General features: G+C 42.4%; 1 protein-coding gene across 12 annotated transcripts in view; it reads left to right on the forward strand.

Moving 5' to 3' along the window:
* LOC132403864 (phosphatidylinositol 4-phosphate 3-kinase C2 domain-containing subunit beta-like) overlaps positions 1-19,873 on the forward strand; it is a 255,698-nt gene that overhangs the window by 39,048 nt on the left and 196,777 nt on the right. For all 12 annotated transcript variants that reach the window (XR_009515373.1, XR_009515375.1, XR_009515374.1 and 9 more), the window contains one exon: positions 12,661-12,775. Coding sequence is in view for 7 of the 12 variants with exons in the window: in XM_059987618.1 (XP_059843601.1) it covers positions 12,661-12,775 (115 nt within the window). In the remaining 5 variants the exon portion in view is untranslated. The remainder of the gene's footprint in view (positions 1-12,660; positions 12,776-19,873) is intronic.

Genomic DNA, 19,873 nt, shown 5'->3' on the forward strand with positions numbered 1-19,873 from the left:
TTTGGTGAGGAGGAGAACCTAGAGCAGGGGTTCCCTATCTGTTTTGTGCCTGGGACCCCTACCATTAACTGAGGGGTTTGTGGACTCCAGGAGTCCCCTGACCTAGAGGAATTTGTGCTCCTGGTTCCCTATTACCATTGATCTTACTCATACATTCAAAATCACCAGAGTTTTGTTAAGCATGAGTACCATAAGAAATTAGCCTAAGATACGGAACAAACATAAATACATTGTTAGTGTTGGCACTGTTTGGAAACATGGCAGCCAATTCCACAAATAACAATGAAACAAAACTGGTTTATGACAAATGTTGTGGCACATGTCCAGAGCTGTTGCAGCATTTTGCCCACAACATGGACAATTCCTTCCCCCTCCCACAGCTGCTGCTTGACCTGCTGAGTTCCTCCAGCAGATTGTTTGTTGCTCTACCTGAAGTACGTACATCTATTTGAACAGAAGCTTCAAAAGAAACCTGCAATTAATTTCCACTATTTTCCCAACTTTATTATTAACTCCAGCCTTCTGCCCCTTTGTGAGGCTTTTCTCTTCATAAATCACCACCTTTTGCCCCTGGACCTGCAGGAGCAGTGTCTACAAAAAGGAATCTATCAGTTAGATATTGCACCCCATTCGATTTTCCCATTCACACTGCTACCCTTCAAAAATAATCTGGGCACGGTCCTAAAAGTATTTCAACAGCTGCCCTCATTGTTAAACTGCTCCAGAGACTGCGCCATCCAACATAAAAAATATTCAAATTAGCTGTCTCAGTGTGAAGTAGGCTTCAAAAGCAAGCAGTGCCCGATGAATCCAGTCCGAATACTATGTCCATCTTCGGACCACAACAAGCTGCGTGGAAATTCTGCTAACATCAGCCGTCAGGCAGAACGAGGCACTGGGCAACTAACCAGGTGAAATGTGCATTTTTCTTTCCAATGGCGCATTATAGATTATGGCTTGATCCCTGCCTCCAGAAGCCTGGTTCCATCTAGAGAAGTATGGATCTAGCACATAAGAGAGCACAAATACTAAAAGAACTCTTAAAGCAGACCAAATGCAAAGCAAATGGTCTTAGTTCCAGTGCCGCAAAGGTGTTATATATAGAACATTCCACAGAAGACAATGAAGTACGAAGAAAGATCTGTCCTGTGGGATACTATTTTAGATTCAGTGGCCCTGTACTGTCATTCATTTAGAGCTAAATATAACACAGGCATTTTCAGCCCCCCTCACAATGTTAATTTTAAATCAAACCGACTCTGTACAGCCATGACATCTTGTTAGACTCTAGGCTGATTGTAAAATCTCATGCTTTTTGAGTCATAGATTCATAGTGCACTCTCACAGTCAGAATCTGGCTTCATATCACCAGTATATGTCGTGAAATTTGTTATTTTGCAGCAGCAGTATATTGTAATACATAGTAATATCAAAAAAACTATACATTACAAAAATAAATACATTTAAAAAAAATTAAATTAAATAAGTAGCACAAATACAGAGCAAAAAAAAAGCAAAAAATAGTGAGGTACTGCAGATTGGTTCTCTGTTCATTCAGAGATCTGACGGCAGAGGGGAAGAAGCTGTTCCTGAACCATTGAGTGTGTGTCTTCAGCCTCCTTTATCTCCTCCTTGATGGTAGCAGTTAGAAGAGGGTACGTCCTGGATGATGTGGATCCTTAATGATGGATGCTGACTTTTTGAGCCAATGCCTTTTGAAGGTGTCCTCGATGCTGGGGAGGCTAGTGCCCGTGATAGAGCTGACTGAGTTTGCAACTTCCTGCAGCTTTTTCTGATCCTGTGCAGTGATCCTCCATACCAGAGGCAACCAGTTAGAAAGCTTCCTGTTGTGACTGTGCACAACTACATGTCAATTAAGTAAGATCATGGACATAGGAGATGGTTTTAACTGGTGTATTCACATTGCAGCAAGAGAGAGAGAGAGAATAATGTGCATGCATAGACAACAGTGTAAGCACAGACAACAGATCAAAATGTAGTGTTACTAGGGGAAGGGAGGTCATTGCTCCAAAAGAAATGGATCAGTACACTACACTACCTCCCCCTTTAGATTAACGCAACATAAAACTGTAGATGTACAAAACATTCAATTTCCCTTTTATAAACCCACATTTCAAATAAATGTGCTTTCACAATTACAGTCCATAAATAACTTCACAGTTCTGAAGGTTCAGTCTTTTGGGTGGTGTTCTGTTTCTTACAGGATAGCACCTCCAGACTTGTGGAATGGCACTAAGTTTGGTAGGCGTCTTGTCTGGGAGAAAGTTCTCAGTTTCCCATGTCACGTTGCTGTCAGTGACATGATCATTACTGAGAGGTATGTCCATTGACTATATTGTGTCCATCTCGTTGGGTGCAATCAACTCTGATATGTTCCTCAGTTGAGCATCCAGTATCTGGTCCACATGATATTTCCATGTCTGATCTTCAATATTCACTGTGTACATCAGTAGTCCAGTTCTGGTAGCTATCATACCGGGTCTCCACTTGTCTTCTCAGTAATCATGTGCTAGGAATTCCAGTCCAATCCAAAGCTGCTTGCTGCTTCACTTGACAACTGGCTGAATTTTTTTTTATTCACTTCCTTCTGTAGAACTGGTTTCAGGAGGTCAATGCAAGATTTCAGATTCCTGCTCATGAACAGCATTGCAGGCGTTTGATATGTCATCTCTTGAACAGAGATCCAATACACAAAAAGGAAGTTGTCCACCTTGTGGTGTAGAGGAATGTTCTCATTGTCCATCTCTTCAATTAACTTCTTTAAGGTTTGGATAAACTTTTCAGCTAACCCATTCATTGCTGGGTGGTGAGGAGCTGACTTGAAATGTCTGATGCCATTTGTCTTCATGAAAAGTCTGAATTTTTCTGACATGTATTGTGTTCTGTTGCAACTCACAATCTGTTCTGGTAAGCAGTTTCTGGTGAAGATAGTCCTCAGGGCACAAACAGACTTTGATGAAATGGTTGACTTCATTGGTATAACCTCTGGCCACTTTGAATTAGCATCCACAGCAATCAGAAACATGAGTCCACGAATGGCCCAGCAAAATCAATATGTACTGTTTCCCAAGGTGTCGACAGCCACTCCCGAGAGTGTAACAGTGCCTATGGGGGTGCATTTGAACTTTTTGGCATGCAAAACAGCTTTTATCGAAGTCTTCAATCTGTCCAACTATTCACAGCCACCACACTTAGTTCTGGGTGAGACTCTTCATCTTGATTGCACCCAAGTGTCCTTTGTTCAGATTTTCTAACACTCCGCTGTGCAGTTTAGAGGGAGCCACAACACGAAATCCAATCACCAGCGTTCTTTGACATACCAACAGTTGCTCTTGTCTCGCTGAAACAAGCCATCCTTGCATCATGATTTCATAGACGTTCGACAATGTCGGGTCCTTTCTGGTTTCCCTTTGTATTTCGGAAAGTATTACCAGCAACTGGTCCACCAATGCAGTGTGGGACACTTCTGCTTGGCCACAGGATGAAGACTTTCCTTCTTCAGCTGCCAATACTGGAAGACGTGACAAGCGATCAGAGTAGTTGTGTTGCTTGGTACCCTTGAACTCTTTGTCAAAAGAGTGGGCTCCTACAAATAGTACCCAGTGTTGTAAATGGGTAGCAGTCATCACCGGAATTCACTTCCTGGGTTTGAAAATAGATAGAGGGGCTGATGATCTGTCACTAACGTAAACTTGTGACCGTAGAAGTAGAGGTGAAACTTCTTAATTCCCAACACTGGACTGAGGGCCTCTCAGTCAATTGGTGTATAGTTGTATTCTGTGCTCATTGGTGATCATGAAGTAAATGCAATCGGATATTCAGATCCATCTTTCATAATGCATCACACACCAATCTGATGGACAGGGATGGGTCATAATGGGTGAGCAGTTCATCAGATGTTATTAGTCTCTTTGCTTCCACACACACATCTTTCTGACCATTCCCACTTTGTTCCTGTCTGTAACAGTGTGTTCAATGGATGCAGCACTCTGGCAATGTTTGGGAGAAACTGATGGTAGTAGTTTACAAGGCCCAAGTTTGTCTCAGCTAAGGTCATAGTTGAGACACATTTCCCGGTTTGGGTGCCTGTAGCTCTGCTTCAATCTTCTTTTGCGATTTACATAACTTGTGCTTGTCAATGACATGTCCACAATATGCAATTTCATTCTTGAAAAACTTACATTTCTTTCTCTTCACATGCAGACCATACTCACTCAGCCTGGTAATCACTTTACCAAGGTTCTGGAGGTACTTATCATCATACTTGCCAGTCACAATGCTGTCGTCAAGGTAACGTTGTGTTCTTGGGATATCTTGGAGCACGTCATCCATTGCTCTTTGCCAAATTCCAGGAGCTAATACGATGCCAAAGACGAGACGATTATACTGGAGCAGTGCCTTGTGAGTGTTGGTTGTGAAGAACTTCCTGCTTGAGTCTTCAATCTAAATTTGCAGATAAGCTTGTGACATCTACTTGTCTGCCAAAGATGCAAAAATGTCTTCTGTTTGTGGCAGGGGATACTGCACAATATGCAGCACTGGGTTAATGTTCACTTTGAAATCCCCATCTATGCAGACAGTTCCAGCCTTCCCTTTCTTGATCATTGGGACAGTGGTCATTACCCAATCACTCCACTCAACCTTGGAGGGAATTTCAGACATCTTTAAGCTCTGCAGTTCAGCATCTACTTTAGGATGTAATGCACAAGGCACTGAGGCTACGTCCACACTAGACCGGATAACTTTGCAAACACCGGTTTCGCGTAAAAACTATAGGCGTCCACACTAAGCTTTTTAAAAAATATCTCTGTCCACATTAAAACGGGTATTTCGATGAATCTCCTCCTACTGCGCATGCGCAGGACACACCTGCCAAAAGCAAGAAACATGTTTGGTGTCGAATCTCGCCATGAAAGACTTGGGGAGCGTTTGTTCAGTTACAGACTAAAAAAACTTAAATGACGGACAGCTGTTGGCTCTCGCAAGGACTTGCAAGGAAACTAAAAACAAATACTGGAGCGTATGGAGGAAACCGACAGGGAGTTCACGGACAGTATGACCCGGCTATACTGGGTATAGCCCAGTATATACTGGGCATTGAACATTGAAAAACTGATGAACTCTGTTGGATTAATAAAGCCCCTTGTTAAATGTATAAAACATGTCTGCATCAGTGTTATCTTGTATTTCCATACAATGTTACATTAGGCTGTTACACATCTATTGTCAGAGAAGTACTTGCATAAATAGGTAAACCACCTTCATACAAGCAAGGACAGAAAACAGGGAAAAGTGAGTATACTTATTTATTCAGTAAGTTATGGGTCAAAGTATTTGGTGAGTACATTTCTAACTCTTCTGACTTCAGTCTCACTGCTGTCTGATGTGAAATTGTTAGGTTGCGTTCAAGAAAACAATGAAATGACGCGCTGCCGTCACCATCTGTTCCGGCACGTCATCACAGCATTTTTAGATTTCTCCAGTTACCCCGTTCACACTGCTCCGGCCAATCTAGCGTTTTCAAAATTACGCAGTCTGGAGAGTGTTTCTGAAATTCTCCGTTTTCGGAGGACAAAAATGCTGTTTTAGTGTGGACAGAGGGTCAAAACGAAGAGAAAAAGCTTCAGTTACAGATTTATCCGGTGTAGTGTGGACGTAGCCTGAATGCACCTTATGGAATCTTGATGCTGATGTTCCATCCAGTTCAATTCTGGCCTTCATGCCTTTGAGTTTATCAATCCCCTTCTAACTCCGTTGATCTGCAGTTGCCTATTGAGAGCTTTGATTTTTCTCAACTATTCAATTCCAAAAAGTGCTGGCCTTCCACTTTTCAATACTAAAACTAACTATTGTGTTGGGCCTCCATATGAAACATTTACCTTCAGTTTGCCTTTGGTAGACACTTTTTCACCTATATAAGTCTTTAGCATCACTGAGGTCTTCTTTAATGGTAGCGTAGAAAACAGTCTGTTGTAGTCAGCCTCTGGAATTATGGACAAAGCTGACCCTGTATCCAGCTCCATTTTCAGTTTTACACCAGACATACCTATTGTGATCCAAATGAATTTGTGATCTGCTTCAGTTATACAATGCAATTCTAGGCATGACAGTTCAACTTTGTCAGACTCTATGTTGTCTGATTCAATTTTACATTCAGTAACTTTATATATTTGCTTAGTTTTGTATTTGAGACTTTTCACTCAGTTGTACTTTTTGTCTGCTTTGCACACTCTCTCTATGTGACCTTGTCTGTGACACTTCCTGAAGACTTTATCTTTGAACCAACAGTCATTTGCATCATGGGAGGATTTGCCACATCAAGAACATCTTTGTCTTTTTGCACCATTTAGGGCCATTTTGTGCATTTCACATTCTATCCATTTCTGTAGTTCTGCTGCATCCTTTGCTGAAGTCTCCAATGATATTATGATGGTCAATGTCCATTCTAAGGTTAGGTCTCTTTTGGATAGTAGCCTCTTTTCAGTACTTTGACTATGCATGCCACATACAAGCCTGTCCCTTAATGCATCAGAAGGTCCAACTCTAAAGTCACAGTACAGGGAAAGTTTGTGCAGTTCTGCAATGTATTTAGAAATGGTTTCACCTTTTGACAGGTCCTATTTGTAAAGTCAAAATCTTTCAGCTATTGTCAGTGATCTACAGCTCAAGTGATTTTGTAAAATTGTAACAATTTCATCAAGTGTCTTACTTGCTGATTTTGAAGGTGCACCACCTTCATTGGGGTATCTACTTCAATATACCCTAAGTTATTAAGTACAGTACTGTTAAATGCTTTGGTTAGTTTATACAGCAATGGTACTTTGTACATAAATACAAGAAATTTATCAGATACTGGAAATCCAGAGGAACAAAATGCTGGAGCAAGAAGTGGAGAGGAAGAAGAAGCCTTTCCTAAAAAGTTGAGAGTGTGCTTTCAGCTTCCTAACCCTCCTCCCTGATGGTAGCATTGAGAAGGGAGAATATCCCGGGTGATGGAGGACCTGAATGATGGACGCTGCTGACTTGAAGCATCACCTTTCGAAGAAGTCCTGATGCATTGGAGGCTAGAGCCCATGGTGGAGTGTATGCAGCCTTCTGCACCTCTTTCTGACCATGTGCAGTGGCCCCTTCATGCCAGATGGTGATGCAATTAGTTAGAATGCTCTCCACATTACAACTGTAGAAATTTAATAGAGGCTACGGTGGCATCCTTTGCTTAGTCTCCTCAAACTCCTAATGAAATATAGCTGCAGTTGTGCCTTCTCTGTAATTGCATCAAAATGTTTGGCCCAGTCTAGAACTTCAGAGGTGTTGACAATCAGGAACATGAAACTGTTCACCCTTTCCACAACTGATCCCTGGATAAGGACAGATGTGAGTTCCCTTGACCTTCCTTTTCTGAAGTCCACAATCAATTCCTAAGACTTACTGATATTGAAAGCAAGGATGTTGTTGTGACACCACTCAACCAGCTGATCTATTTCACTCCTGTATGCCCCCTTGTCATCGTCTGAAATTCTGCCAACAATGGTTGTGTCATTGACTAACTTATAGATGGCAATTCAGCTGTGCCCAACCACATGGTTGTGCGTGTAGAGGGAATAGAACAGAACTAGGCTCCTGTGTCTTCAGGCTCCTGTATCTCCTTCTTGATGGTAGCAGTTAGAAGAGGGTACGTCCTGGATGATATGGATCCTTAAAGATGGATACCGCCTTTGTGAGGCATCATCTTTTGATGATGCCCTCGACATTGGGGAGGCTAAGAGCCCATGAAGAGCACATCCTTGGGTGTGCACCAGTGTTGATTGTCAGTGAGGAGGAAATGTTCTTTTCAATTTGCACTGACCGTAGTCACCCAATGAGGAAATGAGTATCCAATTCCAGAGGGAGTTACAGAAGCCCAGGTTTTGGAGCTTGTTGATTAGTACTGAAGGTACGATGGTATCGAACACTGAGCTGTAATCAACAAACAGCAGTCTGACGTAGGCATTACTATTGTCCAGCCGGCAAGACTGCATTCGCTGTAGACCGATTGTGGTTATAGTCCAGTTGTAGTGGGTCCAGGTGCTTGCTTAGGTAGGAGTTGATTCTGGCCATGACCAACCTCTCAAAGCACTTAATCACAGTCATAGTTATTGAACGCTAGTCATTGAGGCAACTCACTCTGCTCTTCTTTGGGCACTGGTATGATTGTCACTTTTTGAAAGCAGGCGGGAATCTTTAACTGCAGCAGTGAGAGAGCAAAGATGTCCTTGAACTCCTATCAGTTGCTTGGCATTGGTTTTCAGAGCCCTTCCAGGTACACCATCATGGCCTGACAGCTTATGAGATTTCATCTTCCTGAAAGATGTTGTGATGTTTGCCTCTGAGACAGATATCACAGGATCACCAGATGCCAGGAGTTCTCACAGGTGTAGTTTTCTTCTCCCTTTTAAAGACTGCATAAAAGGCATTGAGCTTATCTGGGAGTGAAGCATCACAACCATTCATGATGTTAGGTTTTTTCCTTGAGGGAAATAATGGCCAGCAAACCTTAACAGAGTTGATATACATCCAACTACTTCTCTAACTATAACACAGAAACAAGCCATTCAGCCCATTTAGTCTGTACCAACCTATTTTCTGCCTAATCCAATCTACTCACAGCTGGTTTCATGGACTATAGCTCTGCATCCACCTTTTATCCAGGTACCTATCCAAACTTCCCTTAAATGTTGCAACATGCACAAAATGCAGGAGGAGCTAAACAAACTGGCAGAATCTATGGAGAGGAATAAACAGTCCATGCTTTGTGTTTGCAGTGCATGAACATTTCAATGTTCTTGTCAGTCAAGCCTTGTCCACCTGGTGTTTGAAATCCACCATCATCAAGGGAGGTTACCTTCATGTTTAAGCAACCTGCAGCTTTTCACATGCAAGTTCAGCCACCAAAATGCTCACTACACCCTCTCCTGAATTCTGGTCTAGATCTCTCTCATCTAAAGTTTATCCTTCAATAAACACCACTGGCATCCATTCCTCAATGATACAGTTCAAAATAGCTATCCTTATCTTCCCCTTTATTGCTCTGTCTCTGTAGCCCCATTTTGTCTTCAGATATCTTGCACTGTCTGCCATCTTGAACATGGCCTTACTGAGCATTTTACTCCAAATCTCGTTGCATCCAATATCAGAGGGAACACCTACTCTACCCTGTTCTGGGTTTCTGTCTCTAAGGCTCTCATCACCATTAGTCTGGCCATTTCTTGGAATCGATCTCTAAAGTTTCCTTTCCCTTCTGCTCTCTGTTGATCTGGGTTTAACTAATCCCTTCACTATTGCTTCGGTCACTGTTTCTCAGCTGTGTCAGCTTAACCTGTGTGTAGGCCTCCATTAGTTTCGATAGGCCATGGATTTGTGCCTTGGAAAGTTTCCAGGGCGCAAGCCTGGGCAAGATTTTTTTTATTGAAGACCGGCAGTTGCCCAAGCTGCAAGTCTCCCCTCTCCACGCTACTGATGTTGTCCAAGGGAAGGACATTAGGACCCATACAGCTTGGCTCCAGTGTTGTCGCAGAGCAATGTGTGGTTAAGTGCCTTGATCAAGGACACAACACGCAGCCTCAGCCAAGGCTTAAACTAGCAACCTTCAGATCACTAGACGAATGCCTTTACCACTTGGCCACGCACCAACACTTAATCTATTCAATATCCGTACAGTGTAATTTATTTATTATTCTTATTTCTTCTATATTATGTATTGCATTGAACTGCTGCTGCTAAGTGAATAAATTTCATGACACGTGCCAGTGAAAATAACCCTGATTCTGACTCTGATTTTGTAATCTTCTTCTGGTGCTGCTGTGCTTGTCTCGATTGCTTTCCTTTCTTTTCTATGGAATTCAGCAACTTATGTTTTTCTCACCTGGTCTGCTGTATCTGGCCAGCCACTGTTATTCAGTGTGAATTGAGCAGAAGAGAATCCACGTACAACTTCAAGGGTAAATGTGGTGGAACCCAGAAGAGCAGCAACTGAAATTCAAACCATCAGAGCATTTCTGATTCAGAGGGGCAAACCAGTAATAGTATATAAAACTGTGAGAGGCATAGGTAGGGTGGGTAGTCTTTTCCCCAGGATAGAAATGTCAGATACTAGAGGGCATAGGTTAAGATGGGACGGGGAAGTTTAAAGAATTGTGAGGAAAACTGTTTGCACAGAGAGTGGTAGAAGCCTGGAACATGCTGCCAGGAGAGTAGATGTAAGAAGATACAATAGGAACATTTAGGAGTTATTTATGCTGGCATGTGAACACGGTAGAGAAGATGGGATTGGTTTAAATTGGTATTGGCTTTGACACAGTGATAATGGGCTGAAGGGTCTGTTTCTGCATTCTGCTGCGCTGTGTTCTATGTTCTAAATCCAAATTAGCAGAGCAGTAGGAAAAGGAGCCTTGCATAGCTGATTCACAGTGACTTAAGTCAGATATAGTAGACCAAATGATCAAGATATAAGTGGCTGAATCACATAGAATCACAAAGGAAGGAAGCAGGCAAAGAAACACAGACCAGCGCAACAGCAGCAGAAGCTATGAATGAACCAACTTTACAGGAGAGAATGAAGACCAGACCAGCAGACAGCAGGAAACAACACCTTCACGAGTATCTACGTCAGAAGTGGAAATAGTTGATGGTACTATTCATAAGGTTCAGTGCTGTTACAATACCTCATTCTCTGCAGCTTCTCTTTCATGCATTTGCTTTTATCATCTCCTCAAACGGTATTATGGGAACTGAATACTGATTATTTCTGTTCTTTCTACCTAAACCTTTCACCAACACTTACTATATATTCAGACCAACTTTGATAATGGAGAAGGTCTTTCAGTTTAGGGCCATTAATGTTTAAAGGGGAAGTATAACAGGGGCATTTTAAAAAATGCATGTTACTTCATAATGTTAAAGTAATAAGGATTGACTAAGGAAGAGAATAACAAGCAGATGAATTCAGGATTATGGCTCATAGGTTAGAAGTATACATCAAAGAACTGCTGATTCTTGAAGCGTGCTTTTGGGACACTAATAGAAGAATGAGCATAACAGAAGACCACTTTGTATCTCCCACTGTATTACTTTTCCCATGACTTCACATTGCACCATAACACAAGAGAAGGAAACCCAGAGAAACAACTTTCCGAACTACAATTAAAATAAATTCATAACTAATTGGAACAAACTTAATAAGGGAATATGGTAAAGTGAGCAACATATAGAAACATAGAAATCTACAGCACATGACAAGCCCTTCAGACCACAATGTTGGGCCAACCATGTAACCTACTCTAGAAACTGCCTAGAATTTCCTTATCGCATAGGCCTCTATTTTTAAGTTCCATGTACCTATCAAAGAGTCTCTTAAGAGACCCTACTGTATCCGCCTCCACCACCTTCGCTGACATTCCATGCACCCACCACTCTCTATGTAAAAAACTTACCTCTGACATCCACCTTGTACCTACTTCCAAGCACCTTTAAACTATGCCCCCACATGTTAGCCATTTGAGTCCTGGGAAAAAGCCTCTGACTATCCAGACGATCATCATCTGATACATGTCTACTAGGTCACCTCTCCTCCTCCTTCACTCCAAAGAGAAAAGGCCATGCTCACTCAGCCTATTCTCATAAGGCATGCTCCCCAATCCAGGCAATATCCTTGTAAATCTCCTCTACACTCTCTCTATAGTATCCATATCCTTCCTGTAATGAGGTGATCAGAAATGAACACAGTACTCCAAGTGGATTCTAACTAAGGTCCTACATAGCTGTAACATTACCTCATGACTCTTGAACTCAATCCCATGGTTGATGAAGGCCAACACACCATATGCCTTCTTAACAACACTGTCAAGCTTTGAGTCTCCTATGGACATGGACCCCCAAGATCTTGCTGAACCTCCACACTGCCAAGAATCTTATCATTAATATTATATTCTGTCTTCAAATTTGCCTACCAAAATGAACCACTTCACACTTTCCTGGGTTCAACTCCATCTGCCATTTCTCAGTGCAGTTCTGCATCCTATTGATGATGTGCTGTAACCTCTGACACTCTTACAGCCTATCTACAACACCCCCAGGGTATGTGACCAGATTACTTAAGAGTCAAGGTTCAAATTTATTTGTCATGCATACATTGCAGCATACAGTGAAATGCATAATTGGTTAACTACCAACACTTGCAAGGTTGTGCTGAGAGCAAAGCGTAAGCCTGCCACACATTCCAACACGAACATGGCACGCTATGTTTTTGTTCTAACTGAAGAATTATAAAATAGCCCATGTCCAATATGTTTGCTCGTCCCATCCATGATTTCACACTTTTTTTTGTAGTTAAGAATTTTGTATGTATTGTTCCTTTCTCATTATATCAGTGGCTCAATGTCCATACAGGCAGCCCTGATGCTACATCAAGATAGATTCTTCACCTACTGCAGAAGAGCAAGTTAAAAAGTAATTAGAAAACTACTTTTGTCCAGAATAACATTGCATTGACAGTAGTGCAGTTAGTAGTGTTGTTGACTCTGGTCCATCTCAGTGAACAAGAATACGGCCGAAAATAACAAGCTCTTCAACATTCTAGCAAATTGTATCCTTTAATCTTTTCAGCTGGCTCTACAGTCGCGGAGCTCATTCACATGACCTTGTGCAATGAGCAACAACATTCTGAGGCCAACAATGATTACGTTTTAAAGCTCTGCGATGCTGAAGAAGTTTTACAGAAGTAAGTTGTCTGTGCAAAATCTGTGTTATAACAAAGGTATTGAATTAAGATGTGTGTCTAAGTTTCACATAGAAGGTAGTTAAAACTACATACCCAATGTGACGGATGGTTTGGGAATTTCAAATATTGAGCTCAATACAATATATCAGATAAAGGTATCATGGGATATAGTGAAAAGGCAAGTAAGAAGAATTGAGGTAAAGATCTGATTGAATCAAATAAACAACTGGAGGGGTTGTATGGGTCCCTTCAGTCCTTCAATTTTAAAGGGGGAGGAAGTGACTCACAATCCCATCAAACAACGAATCATAAAAACAAGAGATTCTGCAGATGTTGGAAATCCATTGCAACACATACAAAATGCTGGAGAGGAATAAACTGCTGGCATTTCAGCTGAGATCCTTTATCAGAACTGGAAAGTAACGTGGAAGAAGCCAGGATAAGAAGGTGGAGAGAGGAAAGGAGAATAATCTGGCAGTATAAGTGGTGAAGGCAGGTGAGGGGGAAGGTAGGTGGGTTGGGAGGGGTAGATGAAGTCTGAAGCTGGGAGGTGTTTGGTGGAAGAGGTAATAGGCTGAAGAAAAGGGGATCTGTGAGGAGAGGAGAGTGAACTATGGGAAAAGGGAAAATGCAGGGGCACCAGAGGGAGGTGGTAGGCAAATGAAGAGAAGAGAAGGTGTAAGAGTGGAGGGAGAATGGGGAATGGAAAAAGAGAGAAGAGGGAAGGAAGTGAAATTTTTTACCAGAAGTTAGAGAAATCACGGAAGCCAGAGAAATCAATTTTTCATACCGTCAGGTTAGAGGCCACCCAGACAGATTATGAAGCATTGTTCCTCCATTCTGAGAGTGGCCTCATCATGGCAGTAGCAGAGGTCATGGATCAACATGTTGAAATGGGGAATGGGGAGTGGAATTGAAATGGCTGGCTGCCAGGAAATCCTGCCTGTTGCAGATAGAGCAAACGTGCTCCGGTAGGTCAAACACGAGGAAATCTGCAGACGCTGGAAATTCAAACAACAACACACACAAAATGCTGGTAGAACACTGCAGAGATCCTCTTACTATTTTTCCTTTCAGTTAGTCCTGACAAAGGGTCTCAGCCTGAAACGTCGACAGCGCTTCTCCCTATAGATGCTGCCTGGCCTGCTGTGTTCTACCAGCATTTTGTGTGTGATGCTCCAGTAGATTCCTTCTTCCTAAACCCTTTACTTTTTCCATTAATCAACTTCTAGCTTCTCACTTCATCCCCCCTTCCTCCACCCACCTTTCCAGTCCTGATGTCAGGCCTTAGCCCAAAATGTTAATGGTTTATTCCTTTCCATACATGCTCTATCAAGCAACTGCAATTTATTCACCAAATCAGCTCCCATGCAGGTAAGAACACTCATGAGATGAAACAGTACATTGAAGACCTGTTGCACCTACGTACAAACCAATTACTGAAAAGGAAAAACATTAAAGCCCCTACAATCAATGTCTCATTCCAAAATCAATTAATATTTCATTTTCCTGTTGCACAAATCTTCAATTAAGTTACACATGAATCCAAATTGGATATGTTCCATTGAAAATGGGATGAATTTTAAGATCCCACTCGTCAAAAGACATTTAACATTCTCCCAAATTGTTTACATTCAGCAATGTTCATTTGTGCTTAGTGCACAAGAAACAATATGCAGGAGATTAGTTTTTGTATAGCAGTTGATCACTTCAATGGAGCAATTATCACAACTGAAGCTATGAAGAATATTACTTTCACTCCTCTCCTGGCAGATCAGTGTTGGCTTCATTTTATTACAGGTAATTTTGTTGTTTTGACAACTGTAGCATTCAAGAATGCTTTTGTTAATTTATTTCCAAGCTGTGTTTTCACTATCAAGACTAGCATTTATTGTCACCCCTAATTGCCCTGTAAAGATGCAACAAATTGTCACACTCAGCCTCATTGCTGCACTTCTCGTTAATCATCATGCATAGTTGTGGGTGACTGATGGTACATACAGTCCAGATCATGTAGACACACCTGGTATTAGTGAACTCTTTGTGTCACTATATTTTATTTTCCTGTTCTGTGGACTTCAGGGATAAGGGCAGCATTTATCACCTACTTCTAACCCGCTCTTGAGCTGATGCAGAGCTTCTCGTGGTATCAAATAAAGAGCTCTATAATTTTTGGCCCAGCCACAATGAAATGAATAGTGATACGTATCCAAGTAAAGCTGGTGTATAAGGGAAGTTTGTACATGGTGGTTCTCCCACTTGCCTGCTAACTTTGTGCTTTTGGTGGATAGAGAAACAAGGATTTGGGAGGTGTAGTCAGGTGTAGCCATGAACATGTTGCTACATGAAATCATGTTGATAGTGCACAGGTACAAACACAAGCAACCCTGCAGATGCTGGAAATCCAAAGCAACACACACAAAATGCTGGAAGAACTCACCAGGCCAGACAGCATCTATGCGAAAGAGAAAACTGTTGACATTTCAAGCTGAGACCCTTCATCAGGACTGGACAGGAAGAGAAGTCAGATTAAGAAGGTTGTGGGAGGGGAGGAATAAGTCCAAGGTGATATGTTAAACAGGGAGAGGAGGAGGTGTGAAATTTATTGGGGTTGGAGCTGGGGTTTATTGGTGAAAGAGATAGAGGGCTGGAGAAGAGGGAATCTGGTAGGATAGGACAGAAGGCTATAGAGGAAAGGGAAGGAGGAGGAGCACCAGAGGGAGATGATGGGCAGGTAAGGAGATAAGGTGAGCAAGGGAAACTGGAGTGGGGAATGGAGAAGGGGACAGAAATTACTGGAAGTTCGAGAAATCAATATCCATTGCATCAGGTTGAAGACTACCCAAATGGAATATAAGGAGTCACTCCTGCAAACTGAGTGTAGCCTCATCACAACAGTAAAGGAGGCCATAGACTGACATGTTGGAATGGGATTGACAAGTAGAATTGAAATGGGTGCCACCAGGAGATCCTGCTTTTTGAGGTGGACAGAGCAAAAGTGCTTGGTGAAATGGGCTCCCAATCTATGTCTGGTCTCACTGCTTTACAGGAGGCCAAACCGGGAGCATCAGGTACTGCTGATGACCCCAACATACTCACAGGTGAAGTGTCGCCTCACCTGGAAGGACTGTTTGGGACCCTGAATGGTAGTGAGGAAGGAGGTGTAGCAGCAGGTGTGGCACTTGTTGCACTTGCATGGGCAAGTACCAGGAGGGAGATCATTGGGGAGGAATGAATAGACAAGGGAGCCGTGTAGGTAGAGATCCCTGCGGAAAGTGGAAACTGGGAGGAGGAGGGAAAATGTGCTTGGGGGTGGGATCCTGTTGGAGATGGTGGAAGTTACAAAGAATAATGTCCTGGAGTGGTAGGTAAGAGCAAAAGGAACTCTGTCCCTGGTGTGGTGGCAGGAAGATGGGGTAGGGGCAGATCTGTGCAACATAGAAGAGAAGCAGTGAGGACAGTGTTGATGGTGGAGGAAGAGAAGCCCCTTTCTTTAAAGAAGGAGGACATTTCAGTAGTTCTGGGATGAATAGCCTCATCCTGAGAGCATATGTGTCAGAGACAGAAGAACTGAGAGAAAGGGGTGGTATTTTAACAAGTGGCAGTGTGGGAAGAGGTATGGTGCACGGTGTAGCTTTTGTCCATTGGTGCTAGAAGGAGTGCTGGAGTTTGGATGATGTACAGGGTCTAAATTAAGTTGACCACTTTTCCATGGGCGCTGTTGACCTTTTTGACTGTTGTTGGGACTACACTTCCCAGTCTAGTAGTTTGTTTTCCATCACAAATCAGAAATGAGCCAATGTGGGATCAAGAGGAGAGTCACTCACAAAGGAACAACCACTGATTGCATATAGCTGGTCCATTAAGTTTCTGAACAATGGAAACTCTCAGAATTTTTGATGTTAGGGAACTTCATAAAAACATAGAAAAACCTACAACACAATACAGGCCCGTTGACCCACAGTGCTGTGCCAAGCACATACTTTAGAAATTACCTCAGATTACCCATAGCCCTCTACTTTTCTAAGGTTCATCTACCTATCCAGGAGTCTCTTAAAAGACCCTATTGAATCCATCTCCACCACTGTCACCAGCAGCCCATTCCACATATTCACACTCTCTGCGTAGAAAACTTATCCCTGACATCTCCTCTGTACCTACTTCCAAGCAGATTAAAACTGTGTCCTCTCATGTTAGTCTTCTCAGCCCTGGGAAAAAGCCTCTGACTATCCACAAGATCGATGTCCCTCATCATCTTAATACAGCTCTATCAGGTCACCTCTCATCCTCCATCACTCCAAAGAGAAAAGGCCAAGTTCACGCAACCTATTCTCATAAGACATGTTCCCCAATCCAGGCAATATCCTGGTAAATCTCCTCTGAACCCTTTCTATAGTTCCCACATCCTTCCTGTAGTGAGGTGACCAGAACTGAGCACAGTACTTCAAGTGGGGTCTGACCAGGGTCCTGTACAGCTGTAACATTACTTTTCGGCTCTTGAACTGAATCCCACAGTTGATGATGGCCAATAAATACACTGTATGCCTTCTTAACCATACAGTCAATCTGCACAACAGCTTTAAGTGTCCTATGAACTCAAACCCCAAGATCCCTTTAATCCTCCACACTTCCAAGAGTTTTACCATTAATACTATATTCTGCCATCATATTTGACCTACCAAAATGAACCACCTCACACTTTTCTGCCACTTCTCAGCCCAGTTTTACATCCTATTGATGTCCCACTGTAACCTCTGACAGCCCCTCCACACTATCCCCAACATTCCCAACCTTTGTATCATCAGCAAAAATACTAACCCATCCCTCCACTTCCTCATCCAGGTCATTTATAAAAATCATACAGAGTAAGGGTCCCAGAACAGATCCCTGAAGCACACCACTGGTCACCGACCTCCTTGCAGAATATGACCTGTCTATGCCCACACTTTGCCTTCTGTGTGCAAGATATTTCTGGATCCACAAGGCAATGTCCCCTTGGATCCCACACTTCTAACTTTCTCAATAAGCCTTGCATGGGGTACCTTATTACATGCCTTGCTGAAATTCATATTCACTACATCTACTGCTCTACCTTCATCAATGTGTTTAGTCACATCCTCAAAAAAATTCAATCTGGCTCATAAGACACAACCTGCGTTTGACAAAGCCATGCTGACTATTCCTAATCATATTATGCCTCTCCAAATGTTCATAAATCCTACCTCTCAGGATCTTCTCTATCAACTTACCAACCACTGAGGTAAGATTCACTGGTCTATAATTTCCTAGGCTATCTCTATTCCCTTTATTGAATAAGGGAACAACAACTGCAACCTCCAATCTTATGGAACCTCTCCCGTCCCCATTGATGATGCAAAGATCATCACCAGAGGCTCAGCTCAAGCTCCTCCCTCACCTCCCACAGTAGCCTGGGGTATATCTCATCTGGTCCGGGTGACTTATCCAACTTGATGCTTTCCAAAAGCTCCCACACATCCTTTTTCTTGTCTATATGCTCAAGCATTACAATCTCTGTAAGTCACCCCTACAGTCGCCAAGATCCTTTTCCATACTGAATATTGAAGCAAAGTATTCATTAAGTACCTCCACTACCTCCTCCAGTTCCATACACACTTTTCCACTGTCACATTTGATTGGTTCCATTCTCTCATATCTGATCCTCTTACTCTTCACACACTTGTTGACTACCTTGGGGTTATTCCTACTCACCAAGCCCCTTCTGGCTCTCCTAATTTCATTCTTAAGCTCCTTCCTGCTAGCCTTATAATTTTCTAGATCTCTATCATTACCTAGTTTTTCTGAAGCCTTTGTAAACTTTTCTTTTCTTCTTGTCTAGATTTTCTACAGCCTTTGTACATCACGGTTCCTGCACCCTACCATCCTTTCCCTGTCTCATTGGAATGTACCTGTGCAGAACTCCACTCAAATATCCCCTGAATATTTGCCACATTTCTGCCAGGTTCATTTCCCAATACCAGATCAAGTACAGCCTCTCCTCTTGTAGACCTTTTATACTGTGTCAGGAAACCTTTCTGAACAAACCTAACAAACTCTACTCCATCTATACCTCTCGCTCTAGAGAGATGCCAATCAATATTGGGGAAATTAAAATCCCCATCACGTCAACCCTGTTATTACTACACCAGAATCTGTCTCCCTATCTGTTCCTTGATGTCCCTGTTACTATTGGGTGGTCTATAAAAAACACCCAGTTGAGTTATTGACCCCTTACTGTTTCTAACTTCCACCCACAGAGACTCAGTAGACAATCCATGACTTCCTCTTCTTCTGCAGCATTGACATTATCTCTGATCAGCAGTTCTCTCTTTTGCCTCCCTCCCTGTCCTTTCTGGAACATCTAAAGCCTGGCACTCTAAGTAGCCATTCCTTCCCTTGAGCCATCCAAGTCTCTATCATGGCCACAGTATCATAGCTCCAAATACTAATCCACGCTCTAAGCTGATCTGCTTTGTTCATAATGCTCCTTGCACTTTATGGTGATAATAACAACGAATGTTACCAAAAGATGATAACTGTAAACATAAGAAAATCTGTAGATACTGGAAATCCAAAGCAGCACACACAAAATGTAGGAACTCAGCAGGTCAAACAACGTCTATGAAAAAGAATAAACAGTTGACATTTCAGGGCAAGGCCTTCTTTAGGACTGAGAAGGAAGGGGGAAGATGCCAGAGCAAAAAGGGGATGGGAGGGGAAGGAGGCTAGCTGAAAGGTGATAGGTAAAGCCAGGTGGGGCTGGAGAGGAAGGAATCTGATAGGAAAGGAGTATGGACCCCTGTTTTTTGGAGATGGCCTTTGGATGCTGTTTGTAAGGTGCAAATATTGTTTTCTACACCAGTTCAGGCTTAAATGGTATTGTGATCTTTGTGATGGATTTTGTTACACTGTCGTTATCTGAAGAGTTGTAAATAGAAGTGAAAACCATGCAATTGTTTGCAAAGGTCACTACTGCTGAATTTTTGATGGGGGTAAAGATATTAATGAAGCATCTGTTGAAAAGAGGGCTGAGGAATATGCACTGAAAGTGTTTTTGTCTACTCTCCCAATGTTGATATT

The sequence above is a fragment of the Hypanus sabinus genome, chromosome 13 (genome assembly GCF_030144855.1).
Source record: "Hypanus sabinus isolate sHypSab1 chromosome 13, sHypSab1.hap1, whole genome shotgun sequence".
In the NCBI taxonomy this organism is placed as follows: domain Eukaryota; kingdom Metazoa; phylum Chordata; class Chondrichthyes; order Myliobatiformes; family Dasyatidae; genus Hypanus; species Hypanus sabinus.